Here is a 19,947-nt window from a genome sequence, read left to right as displayed (position 1 = left end):
GTTAGGGTTAGGGGTTAGGTAAAATGGATTTTAAATGGGACTGAATTGTATGTTTGGAGCGAGGGCGGCAGAATGTTGCTAAGTACGCGCTGAGCAGTGTGTGGCACGGCGTCTGTGCCAGAGCGAGCGAGAGTGAAAGAGAGAGAGAGAGATTCATTGTTTGATGTTCATATCGATCTGACAAAAAAAAAATGTGCTTCTTGAGTCTCTCAATCCTGCATATATTAGGCTACCCAAGCAACAAAAAATAGCACGCAAAAATAATAACACCTTTATCTTTAAAGTAGCCTACCAAACGTAAATGTATCTATATCCATTGTGCCAAGCTGATACAGTCACTGAATGAGTGAACTCCTTTGTGCGCAAAGTGAAGACGGATGTGAAGTGAAGACCGCAAAAGTCCACAGATACGCGCGTCCATGGACCTTTACAGATAAATAGCAAACTTGTTCTATCACACCTCAAGACACCACACACCTGTGCCCCCATAAACAAACACCCACCGCTGCAGAATCATACACAAACCACCCCCCACCCGCGCAAAAGAAGCGCTCCATATTCCATAGCTCTCTGCCACGCCAAACCCCTTTCCCGGGCTCTCCGTGCGTGTGAACCTCGTACAGTAGATGCACTGCCTCACTTCTCCATCACCGCGCATCATTAGAATAGCAGGGGAGGGGGCCTCTCGGATGACGGTCCCGGCTAGGGGAGGGTGCGGGAGGCGGGACCAGATCAGTGGCCGTTCCACGGTGCTGGCGAGTCTGGGACTAGGGCTGGAGAAATCGCCGGTGAGCATCGTCACCACTCCAGCACCGAGCCTCGTCTGGCCGAACACTGCGCCGTGCACTCGTCGGGATTGCACAACATTCCTGAGAAATATACCTGCTATTTATGGCATGTGGCTGGTAACTTTATTCCTGCTGTATTCTTTACAAGAAGGTACGTGGAAGACACTCAAACTTTTGCTCTCTCCAATGCAATGTTGAAGTTGTGGTGCATACAGTCTGTGTTTAGTTGTGCTTCAATACATGAGGTTGGGTTGGAATGCGCTAATTTACAAAAGTCACAACTTTAAATTTCCCCCTTTTTAAAAAAAAAATGTCAGTTAAAGTCAATGGCCTATCTTCACTTGAATAAAAAGCTTGATTTGGATGGGCTTCATTTCTTTTAGCACACTTAGGATGGAGGATGACAATTAGAAGGACTTTTCAGCCACCATCCCTTCTTTCAGATGTATTGATAAAACCAAGGGCACATTACGCAGCTGCATAAGTATGTTGACTTTATTTGAGAAGTAACAGACAGATTAGCAGTTGTGGTCCATATCCCCCTAAACGCTGTCTGTGGCAGTTGCGATAGGGGAGGTAACAGCATTTGCATTTATGAACATCTCGAGTTGTCATAAATGTGGAGACACAACAATATGAGAGGAAGACATGCAGGAGCAAAGATTGGGAGCTGCATGCTGCTACAGACTCCAACTGCGTCTCCGAGCTGTAGGACGTTTACCAGAAGAGTAGAGGGGCAGTCGAGTCTACATGTGTTTGCTCTCTTTCCTCTGTCCCGTAACAAATAACAGAAGGTGTCAGTCGTATGTGTAATTTGTTAATATGGCTTCTTTGGCGTACCAAATTAGTGCGTGTCTGTAAATGATCGTACATTTGAGTGTGTCTGTAAATGAGCGTACCTTTTAGTTTGTCTGTAAATGAGCGCACCTTTTAATGTGTCTGTAAATGAGCGTACCTTTTAGTGTGTCTGTAAATGAGCGTACCTTTCAGCGTCTGTGAGAGACTTTACCTTTTGGTGTGTCTGTAAATGAGCGTACCTTTTAGTGTGTCTGTAAATGAGCGTACCTTTAAGTGTGTCTGTGTCTGTTCAAACACAATAAGGGCAAAAACATTTGATAGGAGATGTGTAAACTGATGCTGAGGATATTGAACACTGAGATTTTAGGCAGATAATGTCTCTACTGTTGGCAATTTGCTTCACTTTCTAGAATGACACGGGTCAGCGCATGCAGACACACTCAGATGTTATTATCAGTAGTCTAATTATGCATCCTCCATTTTCTATGGCCCCAGATTCTACATACTGATTGGATGGAAAAATACTGCAGATCGAGGGGAAGATTGAAAATGGTTTTGATTAAATACTTGCTTCAGATTGAACGCTTGTCAACCATTTCAACAACTTGAACTTAATCTAGTCGATACAATTCAGCCATAACCCCAAGATATGTTTAAATAAATAAATACAAAAATAATTGTTTAAAAAAAAAAGTAATTAGGCCTAGGACCACATGCAGATAGGCCCTATCTCTATTTTGTTCATTTTGTGTGTCCATGAGTGGATTTCTTTTAGACATCTGAAATACATGGCCTATATCCTTGCAGGACAACAGTCGGGGATGGTGTGGTGTGTGTGCGTGGTGCTGCTGTTGTGACTAGGGTGTTTCTATGGTGTTTTTGTTGTGTTTAATTGGATTACAGGGTCTTTTTAGATTGTGTACTGCACATCGCCTTGTCCCGTGACTGAACAAGATGCACTGTGTGTGTGTGTGTGCGTGTGTGTGTGTGTGTGTGCGTGTGCGTGTGTGCGTGTGTGCGTGCGTGTGTGCGTGTGTGCGTGTGTGCGTGTGTGCGTGTGTGCGTGTGTGTGTGTGTGTGTGTGTGTGTGTGTGTGTGGTGAAAGTAGGAAGGGAGGGGTGGGGGTTTCAGCTAGGCAGTGGAGCGGAAAGAGTGGAGGCAAGAGATGTAGATAACCAACTTCCATTTAGCATCGTTTTTTCCTTTATTCCTTTATTTTTTTGTCAACAATCCATTTTGTATTGACATACTATGTGATTTAACGTAACTCGTATTTGTGTCTTAATTTTAAAGAGACGATTTGATCAGAGAGACATTTTAAAACCAATAATCTCACATGCATATGCATTAGGACTGCGTATTTTTCCTGAGTCGGCCGCGCCTCCATGATGGTTCTCACTTTCGTGTAACTGCACACAACATCCTGTGTTTAATTTGATGGATATCGCTTCCAAACATTCTTGCATGATTTGGTGTTCTCAAACATATACCCTTTCGTTGTAGTTGGTTTCCAGTAGGCTAATTAGTCATTCTGAATAACCAGATGTCCCTTAATTGATGCGTCTCGGCCATACCAGCACACATCAACCGCTGGTTGAAAAAGGGGGGGGGGGGGGGCGCTCGTTCTTCTTTGTCATGTTCTGGAGGGTCGCTTGTCATTTTATGGAAATATGTGGAGACACAAAACAAATCAACAGGGAAAGATGTTATCCGTGCCATCTATTCAGCTGGAACAATCAGGCCTATTGGTGATGGCAATTATTGTACATATTTGTTGCAATGTATTAACGTCATAAGGTGAAAAAATAATTTGCGAAAATTAAAGCCTAATGTTTTATGATTATTATGAGTACACAAATTCAAATCACCCAATACTTAGATCAAAACTACGGGTTGTAAAATAATGAGGGAGCGATATTATAGTTATTGTATCAATTCATTGCTGATTCCGCTTTCATCCAGTTCAGGCTGACAGGCCTCCAATCGATTTTAAACCGAATATTGAATGACTGTACAATTTCAATTGATGTGAATCATAGGATGAATGTATGATATAAATAGATGAGTTAACAAATCTAAACAGTAGGGTTTTACGCATGCATATTTCGTTACCCTTACCTTATGGGAGGAGAGGGCAGCAATCTTTATTTTAAGGATAAGCACTAGTCAAATAGACGATGTGATGTATGTGGTGGCTGCGATATTATCTTGCCTGAGACAGATTTTCTGAAGATTTGCCTAAATTAAAACACCTTCTATGTTATTATTGTTGATATTATTATTGTAAAAAAATATATAAAAAAGTAATGATAATTATTATTATTCGTTCTATCAGTGTTTATTAATTTGTGATCTGTAAGCATTTTGTTATGCAAAATATATAATTGCTTTCTTTATGCTGCATTTTGAGGCAATTTTCTAATCTCTGTAATGTCCCCCTCACACACCTCTTTCTCTCTACTCAGTCCCCTTACCGGATGAAATTTGAAAAATTGGTTTCTCTTCTTGTTTTACCCAAATCACTATCCCTTCCCAGCTGCGTAATTAGTAGGCTTCAGTTTAAACTGAAACTAAAGCCGGATTTTCAACTGATTTGCAAAAGTAAATCAGTTCATTGACTAGAGGACTGCACTTCTCCCTCCTCTTTTGTGTTATGTTTGATGAGATAGCCGTTTGTTGCCATCATCTGGGCCAGATAGTTCTGACAACGGCGTGTTGCTCTCTGCTCTCCTCATAACGTATTTTGTCAACCGTTATGGCACTCTTCTGACTTACCACCAAGGCCCGGTCCGGCGGCAGTGTAATTTTGGAATCAAATAAAATACACACAAACTGAGAGGTGAGACGGCAGCATGGGCGCGTAGTAATTGTCTTATGAGCCAGATTCAGAAATAGACTGCCTCGAATTAATGTAGACCACTGCACTGCGTCGAGGGGTGTTGCGTCTGCGTCCTGGTGATAGGCTAGGCTACTACTTCGCCACGTGTGCCCTTTCCTCACGGTATTTTTTATCTGACGCCAACTTATGTCATTGAATATACAATTTTCAATTAAGGTTCTCATGTTGAATCCAATGATGTGGACTCGACCTTACCTACCAGTCCTCTCTTTAGCCATGACTTATCCCGCAACAAGTCGCCTGAACACCCCCCCCCCCCCCCCCCCCCCCCTCTCAATTACATTACAATTTAAGGTCTCTCTCTCGCTGAATATAATTGAGCAACCGACAGTCAATAGTAGTCGATCTCTGCGGTTATACACATCTATTCTCCTAAATAACACCTGACCTATGAACTTGTTATTTGTCTCTGAGAAGCACGGCCACAATAATAGCACACTCGTGTTAACTCGCATCCCCTCCTCTTGCTCTGGCAAGCAACAGTTGTTTTTACCTTTGAGTGTTTGTGCTGGTGACTTGGCCGGTGAACAGAAAAGCCACGGAGCCTATTCCTCACGTGCATGCATAATGTAGGCCTAGGGTAACTTAACTATATGGGGAAAAACAGAAAAAATGACACAGATAGAAAATGCTCGCTCATTTTATGAAGTCAAAAATTATTTGACCTATTTACACTGACTGTCCAATTGAGTTTGATGACTCTGATTGTCCAACTGAGTTTGATAACTCAACAGGTATTCTCTCACCTGTTGTTGAGTGGGGCATCTATTCTGTGGCCTCTGGCTTGACAGTCGTCTCCACTTTCATAAGATCTGTTGTACCAGGAGAGGAGATGAAAGGAGAGTAGAAGGGGGAGAGGAGAGGAGAGGGGGGAGAGTAGGAGAGAGGGGGTAGAGGGGTAGATGGTTTGAGAGGAGAGGAGTTGGGTCATGTGGAGGATAATCTGCTTTAAAGTGACATGGCCAACTTTTCTTTCCCCTCCTTTGCATCCCTCTTTTCTCTAGCTACCTTGCTTACTATCACTCTGCTGATCTCTGACTGAGAAGGAAGGATAGAGGATGAAGGATAGAGGATAAATCACACCCCAAAATCTGACACTCACTTCACGACTGTGAAAGTCATTCCTTTGAAGAGGGAGAGTGTGGATCCTCAAATGCTGAAATGGTTCCTAATATTCCACTGACACTGCATAATATGGAGAAGGGGTGGGTGTGTGTGCATGCGTGCGCACGTGCATGAGTACGGCAAGGTAATTTCAGTGTGATGCCAATGCATTATCCTTTTCAGTGTCTTTGTGTGTAAAATGGGTATCAAATAGCATTCACAATAATACAATTTCTACTTGCTTTCCCATAATGGGTTGTACAACATCATTACTACGTTATTGTGGTGTTGTAACTGACCGCTATGACATTAGAGTTATGTTGCCTGAACATATCGAGCATTGTATTCTGTATGATTCACCAGACCCTTAACAGGAACGTTGGGCGTATCCTCGCTTGCCTCTGAGAAGGTCTACGTGTATACGCGTGTGTATGTTATTGTGTGTGTGTGAGAGATTTATTGACCTGTGTGCATGGGATGGTATGAATCTTAGAGACGTGTGTGTGTGTGTGTGTGTGTGTGTGTGTGTGTGTGTGTGTGTGTGTGTGTGTGTGTGTGTGTGTGTGTGTGTGTGTGTGTGTGTGTGTGTAGATGAGACAGAAAGAGTTGCATTATGCATAGCAGTTCACCATAGGCAATATCCCTGCCTCTGTGGCATACATATTCATACGCCATTTTCATACTGCTCGCAAAAGGGGGGGTCATAGGAAATGTGCAAATGTGTCTGTGTGTGGAGGGAGGAGAGGCTTGAGTCAAATCTGTCACAGCAACAGAACAAGAGCAGGAGACGGAGTGAAGAGGCTTCGCCCAACAGGAGTGATGTTTTAGGGAACTCAACCAAATGACAATGACCTTCTCCTGTTGTAATCAATGCATTCAGGCTTGAAGAAGGAAGGAAAATATGCCTCTGAAATGGATGAGTGCGCCTAGCTCCCTCCCTCGCTCCTCTCCTCCTCTGCTGCCTTTCTGCCCATGCCAGGGAAAAGGGCGGGCAGCCTGAGGGCACGGAGAACTGTGAGTTACATGTCGGGTTAGACGTCTCAGAACAAAGAAAGGGAGAATTCGGGTTATTTCAGTCCTCTCTCCCCTCCATATTTCCACCATTACTCCCTGTTGAATGGGGTATAGACTGGCCCCTTGCGCCAATCCTCAAATCCTCAAATCCCAAATCCCAAATCAAGCCCTAGCCTCTACCTCTCCCCCTAGGCATGTCTTCACTTCCTCCTGATGAAGGCAACATTGTATCATCTCCCGTAGCCCTCTGGAAGGTATGATGGATTTTCTGCCATCTTGTTAACATTCATCCATCTTTCAGGGGCTTGATTTGGGATTGGGTACGGGGCTTCTATATCCACTTTTAGGGTGGGGTGTTGTCTTTTCTTTCTTTGGTCTCTCTCTTCCCTTTGCAGTTGTGCGGACAGACCCTGTCAGTCTGGCGCGACGCCCCCTGGCTCTCTCTCTCCCCCAGACCCCGACTGTGGGATTGTATTATGACCGTCTTATTTGGGCCTTTCTGCTGGAGGCCACAATCTGTGCTGCATGATGGGAGTCCAGTCCACCACTGTACTGCCCTCTCTGTGTTGTACTGTGCTCAACTGACTGACCTGGATTCGCCAATAGGACGGCAGCACAACAGCCGCCTCATCCACAGTAGCCTGTTTGCTTCCTTCCCAATTAGTTCTATCTGGGAATGCCTCCGACTTGTTTTGATGTCGCTCGGCGGCCACCATGTTTTTATGACGTCACAGCAGGCGTTCACTGTTGTTTATTTGTGGAAAGTCATCCGGTTAGCTTTTCACATTAAGATTACAATGATGCTCAATGATGATTCATTTTGGGCTTTGTCTTTGTTTGTTGTAAAAAAGCTTTGGGCTAGTAACCGAAAGCTCGCTGGTTCGAATCCCCGAGCTGACTAGGTGACACATCTGTCAATGTGCCCTTGAGCAAGGCACTTAACCCTAATTGCTCTGGATAAGAGTGTCTGCTAAATGACTCAAATGTAAATGTGAGACTGAAAAGCCAGTGTGGCCCTGTCCATGGTGCTGAAATGGTCTATCTCTCAGAACATGAGCAGAGAGTTGTGTTTTTATATGGCACATGACATGGGACAAATTGCACTCAACCTAAATTACACCTTTTACACACAGGGGAACTGCTCCATTTTGGATAGGAGAGGGACCTCACATACACATTCACACACACATGCACTTATGTACACACTCGCTCACTGACCCGACACACTTCCAGCATAAAGCTTGACCTTAAAAAACAATCAGCCTTAACACTGACCCCCCCCCCCCAACACACACACACACACACACACACACACACACACACACACACACACACACACACACACACACACACACACACACACACACACACACACACACACACACACACACACACACACACACACACACACACACACACACACACAGTGACCCCCCTGTACTCTGTTAGTACCCCTTAACCCTTCACTGGCCCTGACTTAAGTCGACCACACACATACACACACCAGGGGAGTGGGTAAGAGGCCCTCCATGGTGGTTCGATTACCAGGGCGGAGAGCCTGTGTGTGTGTTAAATGTGAAAGGAGATTATATGGATTTAACTCTCTGCGTCTGGCATGCAAATTCAAATCACACAACATATCCTGCCATGCATTGGAGGACTACACTAGGAGAGAGAGAGAGAAAGGATGAGACACAGGGTAGGATGGATTGAGAGTGGTGGGGAGAGACAAAAGAAGGAGAGATATTGAGAGTGAGGAAGGGAGAGAAAAAAGACATTGATGCAGAGAATGAGAGGAGGAAGAGAAGGGGGAGAGGGATGAATGAATGGAGAGAGAGAGCCACCCTTACCTACAGTGTCTTCGGAAAGTATTCAGACCCTTTGACTTTTTCCACATTTTGTTAATTTACAGCCTTATTTTAAATTGTAAAAATATATATATGTTTTTTCCCTCATGGATCTACACACACTACCCCATAATGACAAAGCAAACATATTTTTTTCTATTTTTTTGCTATTTAAAAACAATTCCAAATGGAAATATAACATTTACGTAAGCATTCAGACCCTTCTCTCAGTACTTTGTGGAAGCACATTTGCAGTGATTAGAGCCTTGAGTCTTCTTGGGTATGACGCTACAAGCTTGGCACACCTGTACTTGGGGAGTTTCTCCCATTTTCTCTGCAGATCCTCTCAAGCTCTGTCAGGTTGGATGGGGAGCATCGCTGCACAGCTACTTTCAGGTCTCTCCAGAGATGTCCAATCGGGTCCAAGTCTGGGCTCTGGCTGGGCCACTCAAGGACATTCAGAGACTTGTCCCGAAGCCACTCCTGCATTGTCTTGGCTGTGTGCTTAGGGTCGTTGTCCTGTTGGAAGGTGAACCTTCACCTCAGTCTGAGGTCATGAGTGCTCTGTGGCAGGCTTTTGTAAAGGATCTCTCTGTACTGTGCTCCGTTCATCTGTGCCTTGACACAATCCAGTCTCGGAGCTCTACGGACAATTCCTTCAACCTCAGGGCTTAGTTTTTGGTCTGACATGCACTGTCAACTGTGGGACCTTATATAGACAGGTGTGTGCTTTTCCAATTCATATCCAATCAATTGAATTTACCACAAGTGGATTCCAATCAAGTTGTAGAAACATCTCAAGGATAGGAATAGGATGCACCTGAGCTCCATTTCGAGTCTCATAGCAAAGGGTTTGAATACTTATGTAAATTAGTTTTTTCTGTTCTCTATTTTAATACATTTGCAATAATTTATAAAAATATGTTTTTGCTTTGTCATTATGGGGTATTGTGTGTAGATTGATGAGGGGAAATAATATTTCATACATTTTAGAACAAGGCAGTAACTTAACAAAATGTGGAAAAAGTCAATGGGTCTGAATACTTTCCGAAGGCACTGTAGTGAGGGCTGTATCCCTATCTCAGCCTTTCAATACCCTCCCATCACTTGTGTCATGTTTTTCATTCTGTTTGTGCTGTACCAGAGATCCCTTGGCTTTTGTTTGTTAATATTTACACTATATATGCAAAAGTATGTGAACACCCCTTCAAATTTGTGGACTTGGCTAGTTCAGCCACAGCTGTTGCTGATAGGTGGATACAATCGAGCACGCAGCCATGCAATCTCCATAGACAAACATTGGCAGTAGAATGGCCTTCCTGAAGAGCTCAGTGACTTTCAACGTGGCACTGTCAAGTCAGTTCATCAAATTTCTGCCCTGCTAGAGCTGCCCCAAACAACTGTATGCGCTGTTATTGTAAAGTGGAAATGTCTTGGAGCAACAACGACTCAGCCGTGAAGTGGAAGGCCACACAAGCTCACAGAACAGGACCATAAAAATCGCCTGTCCTCAGTTGCTACACTCACTGCCGAGTACCAAACTACCGCTGGACGCAACGTCAGAACAAGAACTGTTTGCCCGGGAGCTTCATGAAATGGGTTTCCAGGCCGAGCAGCTGCACACAAGCCTAAGATAACCATGTGCAATGCTAAGCGTCGGCTGGTGTGGTGGAAAGCTCGCCGCCATTGGACTCTGGAGCAGTGGAAACGTGTTCCCTGGAGTGATGAATCATGCTTCACCATCTGGCAGTCTGATGGACAAATCTGAGTTTGGCGGATGGCAGGAGAACGCTACCTGCCCCAATGCATAGTGCCAACTGTAAAGCTTGGTGGAGGAGGAATAATGGCCCGGGGTCGTTTTTCATGATAGGCCCCTTAGCTCCAGTGAAGGGAAATCTTAACGCTACAGTATACAATGATATTCTAGACAATTCTTTGCTTCCAACTTTGTGGCAACAGTTTCGGGAAGGCTCTTTCCTATTTCAGCATGCCTCGTGCACAAAGCAAGGTCCATACAGAAATGGTTTGTCGAGATCGGTGTGGAAAAACTTGACTGGCCTGCACAGAACCCTGACCTCAACCCCACTGAACACATTTGGGATGAATTTGAATGCTGGCTGCGAGCCAGGCCTAATTGCCCAACATCACTGCCCACCATCAGTGCCCAACCTCACTAATGCTCTTGTGGCTGAATGGAAACAAGTCCCCGCAGCAATGTTTCAACATCTAGTGGAAAGCCTTCCCAGAAGAGTGGAGGCTGTTATAGCAGCAAAGGGTGGATCAACTCCATATTAATGCCCATGATTTTGGTATGAGATGTTCGATGAGCAGGTGTCCACATACATTTGGTCAGGTAGTGTATGATTTGATGCTGTCCACGCCGCACTATTCTAAGAGAACCACTCTCCGAACACAATGAAGACACACAAACAACATTAACGGCAAAAACATCTGTAACAAACGGAAAACCAAACATCCATTTTGGTCCCCTCACTAACAATAAGACTCAGTGGTGGGCGAGCGTCCCAAAGCCTTGGCCCTGCTCTTTTAAAAAGCCACTGGCAGACACACACACACAGCAGCACAAACAGTTGGCAGAGTGACCCCTGTGCCCTATGCCAAGGTCACTGCTGTACTGTGAGCCATGTAGTGTACATAGAGAGGTCCATAAACATACTAGGCTTCACTGTTACATATCAATTAATCTCGTTCCAATGAATCAGTGAAATGAATTTGATCTGATCTGAAACATTTGTATTGTGTCAAAATGTTAATTAAAACCCCTTGAATTTTTCCCCCTCGTAGCTCTTTTAATGATTTTCCTAATGCTAATTTGGTTCAACATCAATGCACAGGGCTGTAAGGTTATCTGCTGTGCTGTAGATCCCTCCTAAATCTACCTTGATGAGGCTTCTAGCTGCCACGTTCATTCACCGCTATTCGTCCCGGGCCATTCAGAGTGAAAAAGATGGGGCTAATCCGGCCATTGTCGACACAAACCGGGGAAGAGGATTAATTATATATCATTGACTCAGAAGAAATTATCCCTAAACCCCCCCCCCCCTCCCCTCCAACTCTAAAAAGACGTCTAGCTGCTTCCCAGGAGACACTGCCAGGGGGGATGTTTTAGGGATGTATCTCCCCTAAGACGATTAATTGAAGCAGCAGCTTGTGAAAGCCATAGTGGTTGCAAAGCAGCCCTCCCTCCAGGGTTGTGGTTGGAGATATACTGAAGGTTTCTCAGTGATGATATAGACTTGAGATGGGTTGAACTGGCAGACTAGGTATTGTTCTAACAGCCTCGTGGCTTCTTCGTTTTGACCCGTTTCACCTCCGAAATCAGATGCCGGTTTAAGGAAGAGCTCTGGTTGGGCATATCTTAGACGACTGTTATTATGTTAATGCTTTATAGAGGATTGTCCACTACTGTTTGGCAGCCAGGTCGCTAGTTTCGATTTAAGGTGGATCGGAGAGGCGCACTTGAGTCACACGAACACAAACACGTGCGTGCGAGTCACGTGTTACCTGATCAAAGTCGATGCCCAGGTTCATTTGAGTTATTGTACAGAGCAACTTGCAAAAATCAAGTAGACTGTGTTCATCAGCCTATAGCAGAGCGTCTAACTGTGGTTTGGCTTTGCTTCAGCCTATCATAACGGAGTTACATGTAGCTGAAAATAAATGATGAATATATTACGTCACGTTATTTGCCTAATGGAGAAATAGTAATTGATTCTATTTTTGGGAACTGCTGTGCTGACCTGATGGAAATCTCTAGAAGATAACCCAGTTTGGAGATTGGCAGGTGGTTGCCCACACGTTGGCTGTGTGGGTGTGTGTGTATGTGTGTGTGGATGTGCTCTAGACACAGCTTTTCTTTGTGTGTGTGTATTATCCTGACCATGTCTCTCTCTCCCCATCACAGTGAACAGTGAGGATGTGGTCTCGCCGCGGCTGTACTTTGTAAACGCCTCCCTGCAGCGGGTGACCTTCTCCAGCTCGGTCGGGGTGTCCCTGCCCTGCCCTGCGGGCGGCGCACCCCATGCCGTCCTGCGCTGGTACCTGGCCACCGGCGACGACATCTACGACGTGCCCCACATCCGCCACGTGCACGCCAACGGCACCCTCCAGCTCTACCCTTTCTCGCCCTCCGCCTTCAACAGCTACATCCATGACAACGACTACTTCTGCACCGCAGAGAACCAGGCCGGCAAGATCCGCAGCCCCAGCATCCGCATCAAAGCAGGTTAGACTCAGACTGAACAGAAGCAGCCTCTTCCAGGGGAGCCTTAGACAGACAGACATACAGACATACAGTACACACTTCTAGGGGAGCCTTAGATAGGATCAGGCAAGGAGACCTAACTAAACACTGTTCTGGGGCCAAACAGAAACACAGCGTCTTCACAAAGAATGAGAGGAGGATGAGCAATAGAGAAAGGCTGCCAGGAAGAGGTTTAGAAACAAAAAGAAAATGCTTTCTCATATGAGTTGATGCTGTACTCTCAGCACCATTCTAAGAGAACCCACTCCCCAAACACTATTTATAAAGACACACAAACAACACTAACAACAAAAACAGCTGTAACAAACGGTAAACCAAACGGCGTCCATATTGGTACCCTAAATAACAATAAGACTCAGTGGGGGTCGAGCGTCCCATAGCCTTGACCCTGCTCCTTTAAAATGCCACTGGCAGACACACACACAGCGGCACAGACAATTGGCAGAGTGACTCCAGTGCCCTGTGCCAAGGTCACTGCTGGTCTGTGGGGCTGGTCACGCTGCAATGGGAGATTTCACACATACACACCCGCACCCGCACACACACACCCGCACACACACACACACACACACACACACACACACACACACACACACACACACACACACACACACACACACACACACACACACACACACACACACACACACACACACACACACACACACACACACACACACACACACACACACACACACCAGCCTGTCCCCTGCTTATGCCAGCAGGCTTCCTGTCTCCCAGTCTCCATCTGTCCATGGACTGGAAAGTCCCCCAACTACACACACACACACACACACACACACCGCTTTTGTCAAGCTAGCTCTTCTGGGTAGCTGTGCCAGGTCTTTTACTGTAGCTGGAATGGGAATGAGTTGAAACGTGAGAGGGATTGAACAGAGTTGCACGCGAGGTGAAGTATTGTCAGCGTTTTAGCTCACGTTCAGCGACATATTCAATGAACGATCTGCGTCTTGAAAATCAGAACAACACCATTAAAAGATGTATAAGATCAAATCTAACAAATCCAATAGCGATTCAGTTTTTAACAGTTCGCTTACCAAATTCATGGCCAAATGAAGACAACCCTCCCTCCCTCCCCCTACCAAACCCCTTATGGCATTTCTGCCCAAAAGACTCTCGTCCCACCGGCTGTAGAGTGACCTACCAACCAGCGTATGTGTAGGGCAACCTTCCCTGCAAATAATTACCCCAATTAATCAAATAAGTGCTGAGTCTGTGAACAACCACCAACCGTCACGCCCACACCCAACTCTGCAGCACCTCAACTGCAGCCCTCAGGAGTCGCCTGTGTATTCCGCCACTACTACCATACACCTTCGCAGAGCATGCACACACACACACACACATTCACATCCACATACTGCAGTTGCCATGGGCGACAGGCAGGGCGTGAGCGGCAGGGTGTGGTGCGTCCCATCTCAGGTGGCGTCGGAGACTGGTGACAGCTGACAGCTCGCAGTGTGACACCCTCCCTCCCTTCATCTCTCCGTTCCCCCCCTCTAATTCTCCCTCCCTCTCGTGCATGCTGATTCTGTGCCAATAAAAGCACTGGTATCTGTGTGGATCGCTGTACATTCATGACAATCGCTGTTTGTTTTCTTTCTCTTGTTTTTCCCTCCCTCTCGTATCGTCAAAGTCCTGAACCCATATTTCTTGCCATTCTCTCACATATTTCCATCATCGGCATTTGACAGACATATCTAATGATACTGAAGATGCTTCCATTGGCTCTCATAGGAGGCCTTTCCATCCCTCGCTAGTCATGTAGCAGATCCCTATTCTGCTTTTAAACTTCCTCTCTTTTATTGTTACACATTTGTTCCTCTTCTGCTCTCCATTCTACTGCCCTCCTCTCCGTTGTCCTCTCCTCACCCCATTAACAGTGAATAGACACACTGAGTAACATGACAAAACATTAACATTAGGCTTAGCCATCAAATGACAGTTGACATTGATAAGTGTCATTAACCAGGTTCCCGTCCAACCTTTTTACGCGAGAAGAGTACATGTCAGATAAAAAAAATGTCATGACAGGTCTGATGGAAAGAGAAAATGTCGACAAAACAAAATACGCCAGTCAAGGTGGGATATTTTTGTGCCCGGTTAAATTAGTAATGAGAGAAATTGTGGTGGAAACACTTTTATGTGCAAATATTGAAGTAAACTTGGAGTCACGCAATGACAAACGTATGTCGTCCTCCCACTATGACTCGGAAAAGCATGCCGTTTATTAGGCTACAGATTAAATAAGTTACAATGAACTTCACAGGGTGGTGAAAGTGCACGGTGATGAGCTTGATGCTCCTTTCCAATAAATATCAAGGGTCTTATTCTGGTGACATGATGATACAGTAGATGCTTGGCTGCCTTTTGACAAATTCAAATAATCTCGCTCTTTTGTCCATAATAATCTGATTATGTAGGCTATACCCGCACTGTATCTGCGAGCTGTTGGCTAGAGCTCACGTGCCATTACCAGAGTGGGTACATTCACTACATAATGCAATATTGTTTTGTGCCAACTCCATCAGTAGAGATGAAAATGCGATGGAAACCCAACTTCTTAAGGATCGGCGTCCCGTCAACGGGACAGTTGTAAATCATGCAGAGCGTTATGTCAAGATCGCAGATTTTAGAGAAACAACAAATGTCGGTACATATAAGTGTCTTATATCGGATGAAAGCTTACATTTTTGTTAATGTAACCTCACTGTCCAATTTACAGTAGCTATTACTGAGAAAAAATGCCATGCTATTGTTTGAGGAGAGCTCCTAACAACAAAACACTTTTTCACCGCGATAGGTTTGATAAATTCTCCTCTGAAGGTGAAATGTGTACTTACATTCTGAAATCTTGCTCCGATTTAACATCCAAAGGGTCCCAGAGATAAAATGAAGTGTCGTACTGTTAGATTAAATCCTTTTTCATGTCCTAAAAAGGTCCATATAGCATGCACAATCAATTTTGTATTTCCACAAGTTCAATTTGCATTGATAGGAATCTGTGAAAATCTCAAAATAAACGTTGTTTCAATGAGTCAAATCACATTCCTATGTATTCCTCAGAGATCATAGAAGGTAACAAGACTTCACTATATCATTAGGGGTGTCGTATATCCTATAGGACACCATATTTGGTCAGAGAGCAACGCCTTCATGGCACGCCGTTGACGCGGGCGACCATCACTTGAATGACTGTATCTTTGTCAAATAAGCACCAATCGAGTTCAAATAAAGCTAGCTAGATAGCCAATGAGCTGGGCTTTACGGAAGTATCCAGAAACCATGGGTATGTTGTAAAATGTAGCTACTAACCTTGTACGACAGCATGCCTTTTCATTTTGGAAAAGATTATAAGGATATTCAGAGTTATGAAGTTATGGAAACTGGTTGTTTTGCAAATGTTGAACTTATAATATGGCTACTAATACTTGGAAAGCTAAATCTAAGTCCAAGTGTACAGATTTGAAGATATTCTTGCAGAAAAAAATGTAATATGAATGTGAATGTCTCCTTCACGATTTGCCCCATTGTACCTGGGGACTCACTCATTCTTCAAGTTATCCATCTGAAACTTTGCACATACACTGCTGCCATCTTGTGGACACTATCGGAATTACAACCAGAGTGATGGCTAGAACTGTGACCTTTCTCTTGCATTTCAAAGACGGTGGTAGATTTCCATGTATTTTTTTGTATTTTCTTCTACCAGATCTATTGTGTTATATTCTCCTACATTCAATTCACATTTCCACAAACTTCAAAGTGTTTCCTTTCAAATGGTACAAAGAATATGCATATCCATGCTTCAGGGCCTGTGTCACGCCCTGACCTTAGAGAGCTTTTTTATGTCTCTATTTGGTTTGGTCAGGTTGTGATTTGGGGTGGGCATTCTATGTTTTGTTTTCTATGTTTCTTTATTTCTATGTTTTGGCCAGGTATGGTCCTCAATCAGGGACAGCTGTCTATCGTTGTCTCTGATTGGGAACCATACTTAGGTAGCCCTTTTTCCCTCCTTTCAGGGTGGGTAGTTAACTTTGTTTGTGGCACTAATGCCCTGTAAGCTTCACGGTTGATTCTTTCGTTGGTTGTTTTGTTGGCGACATTTTAAATAAAAAGGAAAATGTACACTTACCACGCTGCACTTTGGTCCACTTCTTCCAGCATCGGCCGTGACAGCCTGAGCTACAGGCAGTTAGATTTGGGTATGTCATTTAGGCAAAAAAACATTAAAAAGGGGGCTATCCCTAAGATTTTTTGACAATGCCAAAGCAAGTGAAGTACATTTATAATATTCAAAAGTGAAATAAACAATAAAAATGAAGAGTAAACATTACACTCACAGAAGTTCCAAAATAATAAAGACATTACAAATGTCGTATTATGTACTGTATATATACAGTGGTTTAACGATGTGCAAATGGTTAAAGTACAAAAGGGAAAATAAATAAACATAAATATGGGTTGTATTTACAATGGTGTTTGTTCTTCACTGGTTACCCTTTTCTTGTTGCAACAGATCACAAATCTTGCTGCGGTGATGACACACTGTGATATTTCATCCAGTAGATATGGGAGTTTATCTAAATCGGGTTTGTTTTCTAATTCTTTGTGGATCTGTGTAATCTGAGGGAAATATGTGTCTCTAATATGGTCATACATTAGGCAGGAGGTTAGGAAGAGCAGCTCAGTTTCCACCTAATTTTGTGGGCAGTATGCACATAGCCTGTCTCCTCTTCAGAGCCAGGTCTGCCTACGACGGCCTTTCTCAATAGCAAGGCTATGCTCACTGAGTCTGTACATAGTCAAAGCTTTCCTTAAGTTTGGGTCAGTCACAGTGATTATATATTCTGCTACTGTGTACTCTCTGTTTAGGGCAAAATAGCATTCTTGTTTGCTCAGTTTTTTTGTTAATTCTTTCCAATGTGTCAAGTAATTATCTTTTTATTTTCTCATGATTTGGTTTAGTCTAATTGTGTTGCTGTTCTGGGGCTCTGTGGGGTGTGTTTGTGTTTGTGAACAGAGCCCCAGGACCAGCTTGCTTAGGGGACTCTTCTCCAGGTTCATCTCTCTGTAGGTGATGGCTTTGTTATGGAAGGTTTGGGAATCGCTTCCTTTTGGTGGTTGTAGAATTTAACGGCTCTTTTCTGGATTTTGATCATTAGCGGGTATCGGCCTAATTCTGCTCTGCATGCATTATTTGGTGTTTTATGTTGTACACTGAGGATATTTCTGCAGAATTCTGCATGCAGAGTTTCAATTTGGTATTTGTCCCATTTTGTGAATTCGTGGTTGGTGAGCGGACCCCAGACCTCACAACCATAAAGGGAAATGGGTTCTATTACTGATTCAAGTATTTTTAGCCAGATCCTAATTGGTATGTCAAATTCTATGTTCCTTTTGATGGCATAGAATGCACTTCTTGCCTGGCAGAATCTGTGCAGAATATCTAGTTGCTGCCGTAGGCCCTCTTTGGTTGGTTACAGAAGCACCAGCTCATCAGTAAACAGTAGACATTTTACTTCAGATTCTAGAAGGCTGAGGCCGGGTGCTGCAGACTGTTCTAGTGCCCTCCCCAATTCGTATATATATGTTGAAGAGGGTGGGGCTTAAGCTGCATCCCTGTCTCAACCCATGGCCCTGTGGGAAGAAATGTGTGTGTTTTTTGCCTATTTTAACCACACACTTGTAGTTTGTGTACATGGATTTTATAATGTCGTATGTTTTTCCCCCAACACAACTTTCCATTAATTTGTATAGCAGACCCTAATGCCAAATTGAGTTGAAAGCTTTTTTGAAATCAACAAAGCATGAGAAGACTTTGCCATTGTTTCGGTTTGTTTGTTTGTAAATTAGTGTGCAGGGTGAATACATGGTCTGCCGTACGATCATTTGGTAAAAACCCAATTTGACATTTTCTCTGTACATTGTTTTCACTGAGGAAATGTACGAGTCCGCTGTTAATGATAATGCAGAGGGCAAATGGATGCATGTCAGGTACAGTGCCTTACAAAAGTATTCATCCCCTTGGTGTTTTTCCCATTTTGTCGCATTACAAACTGTAATTTAAATGTATTTTTATTTGGATTTCATAAAATGGACATACATAAAATAGTCCAAATTGGTAAAGTGATATAAAAAAATACTTGTTTATGCATATATAAATGTATGCATATATATTCACCCCTTTCGCTATGAAGCCCCTAAATATGATCTGGTGCAACCAATTACCGTCAGAAGTCACATAATTAGTTAAATAAAGTCCACTTGAGTGCAATCTAAGTCTCACATGATCTGTCACATGATCTCAGTATATATACACCTGTTCTGAAAGGCCCCAGAGTCTGCAACACCACTAAGCAAGGGACACCACCAAGCAAGCGGCACCATGAAGATCAAGGAGCTCTCCAAACAGATCAGGGACAAAGTTGTGGAGAAGTACAGATCAGAGTTGGGTTATAAAAAAATATCCAACAATTTGAACGTCCCACGGAGCACCATTAAATCCATTATTAATTATGGAAAGAATATGGCACCACAACAAACCTGCCAAGAGAGGGACGTCCACCCAAACTCATGGACCAGGCAAGGAGGGCATTAATCAGAAAGGCAACAAAAATACCAAAGATAACCCTGAAGGAGCTCCAAAGCACCACAGCAGAGATTGGAGTATCTGTCCAGAGGACCACTTTAAGCTGTATACTCAACAGAGCTGGGCTTTACGGAAGAGTGGCCAGAAAAAAGCCATTGCTTGCAGAAAAAAATTTGCAAACACGTTTGGTGTTCGCCAAAAGTCATTTGGGAGACTCCCCCAATATATGGAAGACGGTACTCTGGTCAGATGAAACAAAACAAAATGTTTTGGCCATCAAGGAAAACGCTATGTCTGGTTCAAACCCAACACCTCTCATCACCCCGAGAACATCATCCCCACAATGAAGCATGGTGATGGCAGCATCATGCTGTGGGGATGTTTTTCATTGGCAGGGACTGGGAAACTGGTCAGAATTGAAGGAATGATGGGTGGCACTAAATACAGGGAAAATCTTGAGGGAAACCTATTGTAAGGCCTGGGTGTCGGAGTGCGAAGTCAAGCGCAGGGAAACAGCAGGTGCAATAACAAATGTTCTTTAATGAACACGGAGAAACTAGGCCACCCTACTAACACACTGGGTGTACTCCTCAAACAAC

At 44.0% G+C, this 19,947-nt stretch overlaps 1 protein-coding gene across 1 annotated transcript in view; it reads left to right on the top strand.

Annotated features, from left to right (window-relative positions):
* Positions 1-666: 666 nt before the first annotated feature.
* The window catches only part of LOC129821893 (cell adhesion molecule DSCAML1-like), a 64,288-nt gene continuing 45,007 nt past the window's right edge, over positions 667-19,947 (top strand). Inside the window, exons 1-2 of the mRNA XM_055879623.1 lie at positions 667-939; positions 12,376-12,696. Of these exons, the coding sequence (XP_055735598.1) occupies positions 690-939; positions 12,376-12,696 (571 nt within the window). The 5' untranslated portion in view covers positions 667-689. The remainder of the gene's footprint in view (positions 940-12,375; positions 12,697-19,947) is intronic.

This window comes from Salvelinus fontinalis, chromosome 24, assembly GCF_029448725.1.
Source record: "Salvelinus fontinalis isolate EN_2023a chromosome 24, ASM2944872v1, whole genome shotgun sequence".
NCBI lineage: Eukaryota > Metazoa > Chordata > Actinopteri > Salmoniformes > Salmonidae > Salvelinus > Salvelinus fontinalis.
This window is presented reverse-complemented; position numbering and strand designations above follow the sequence as displayed.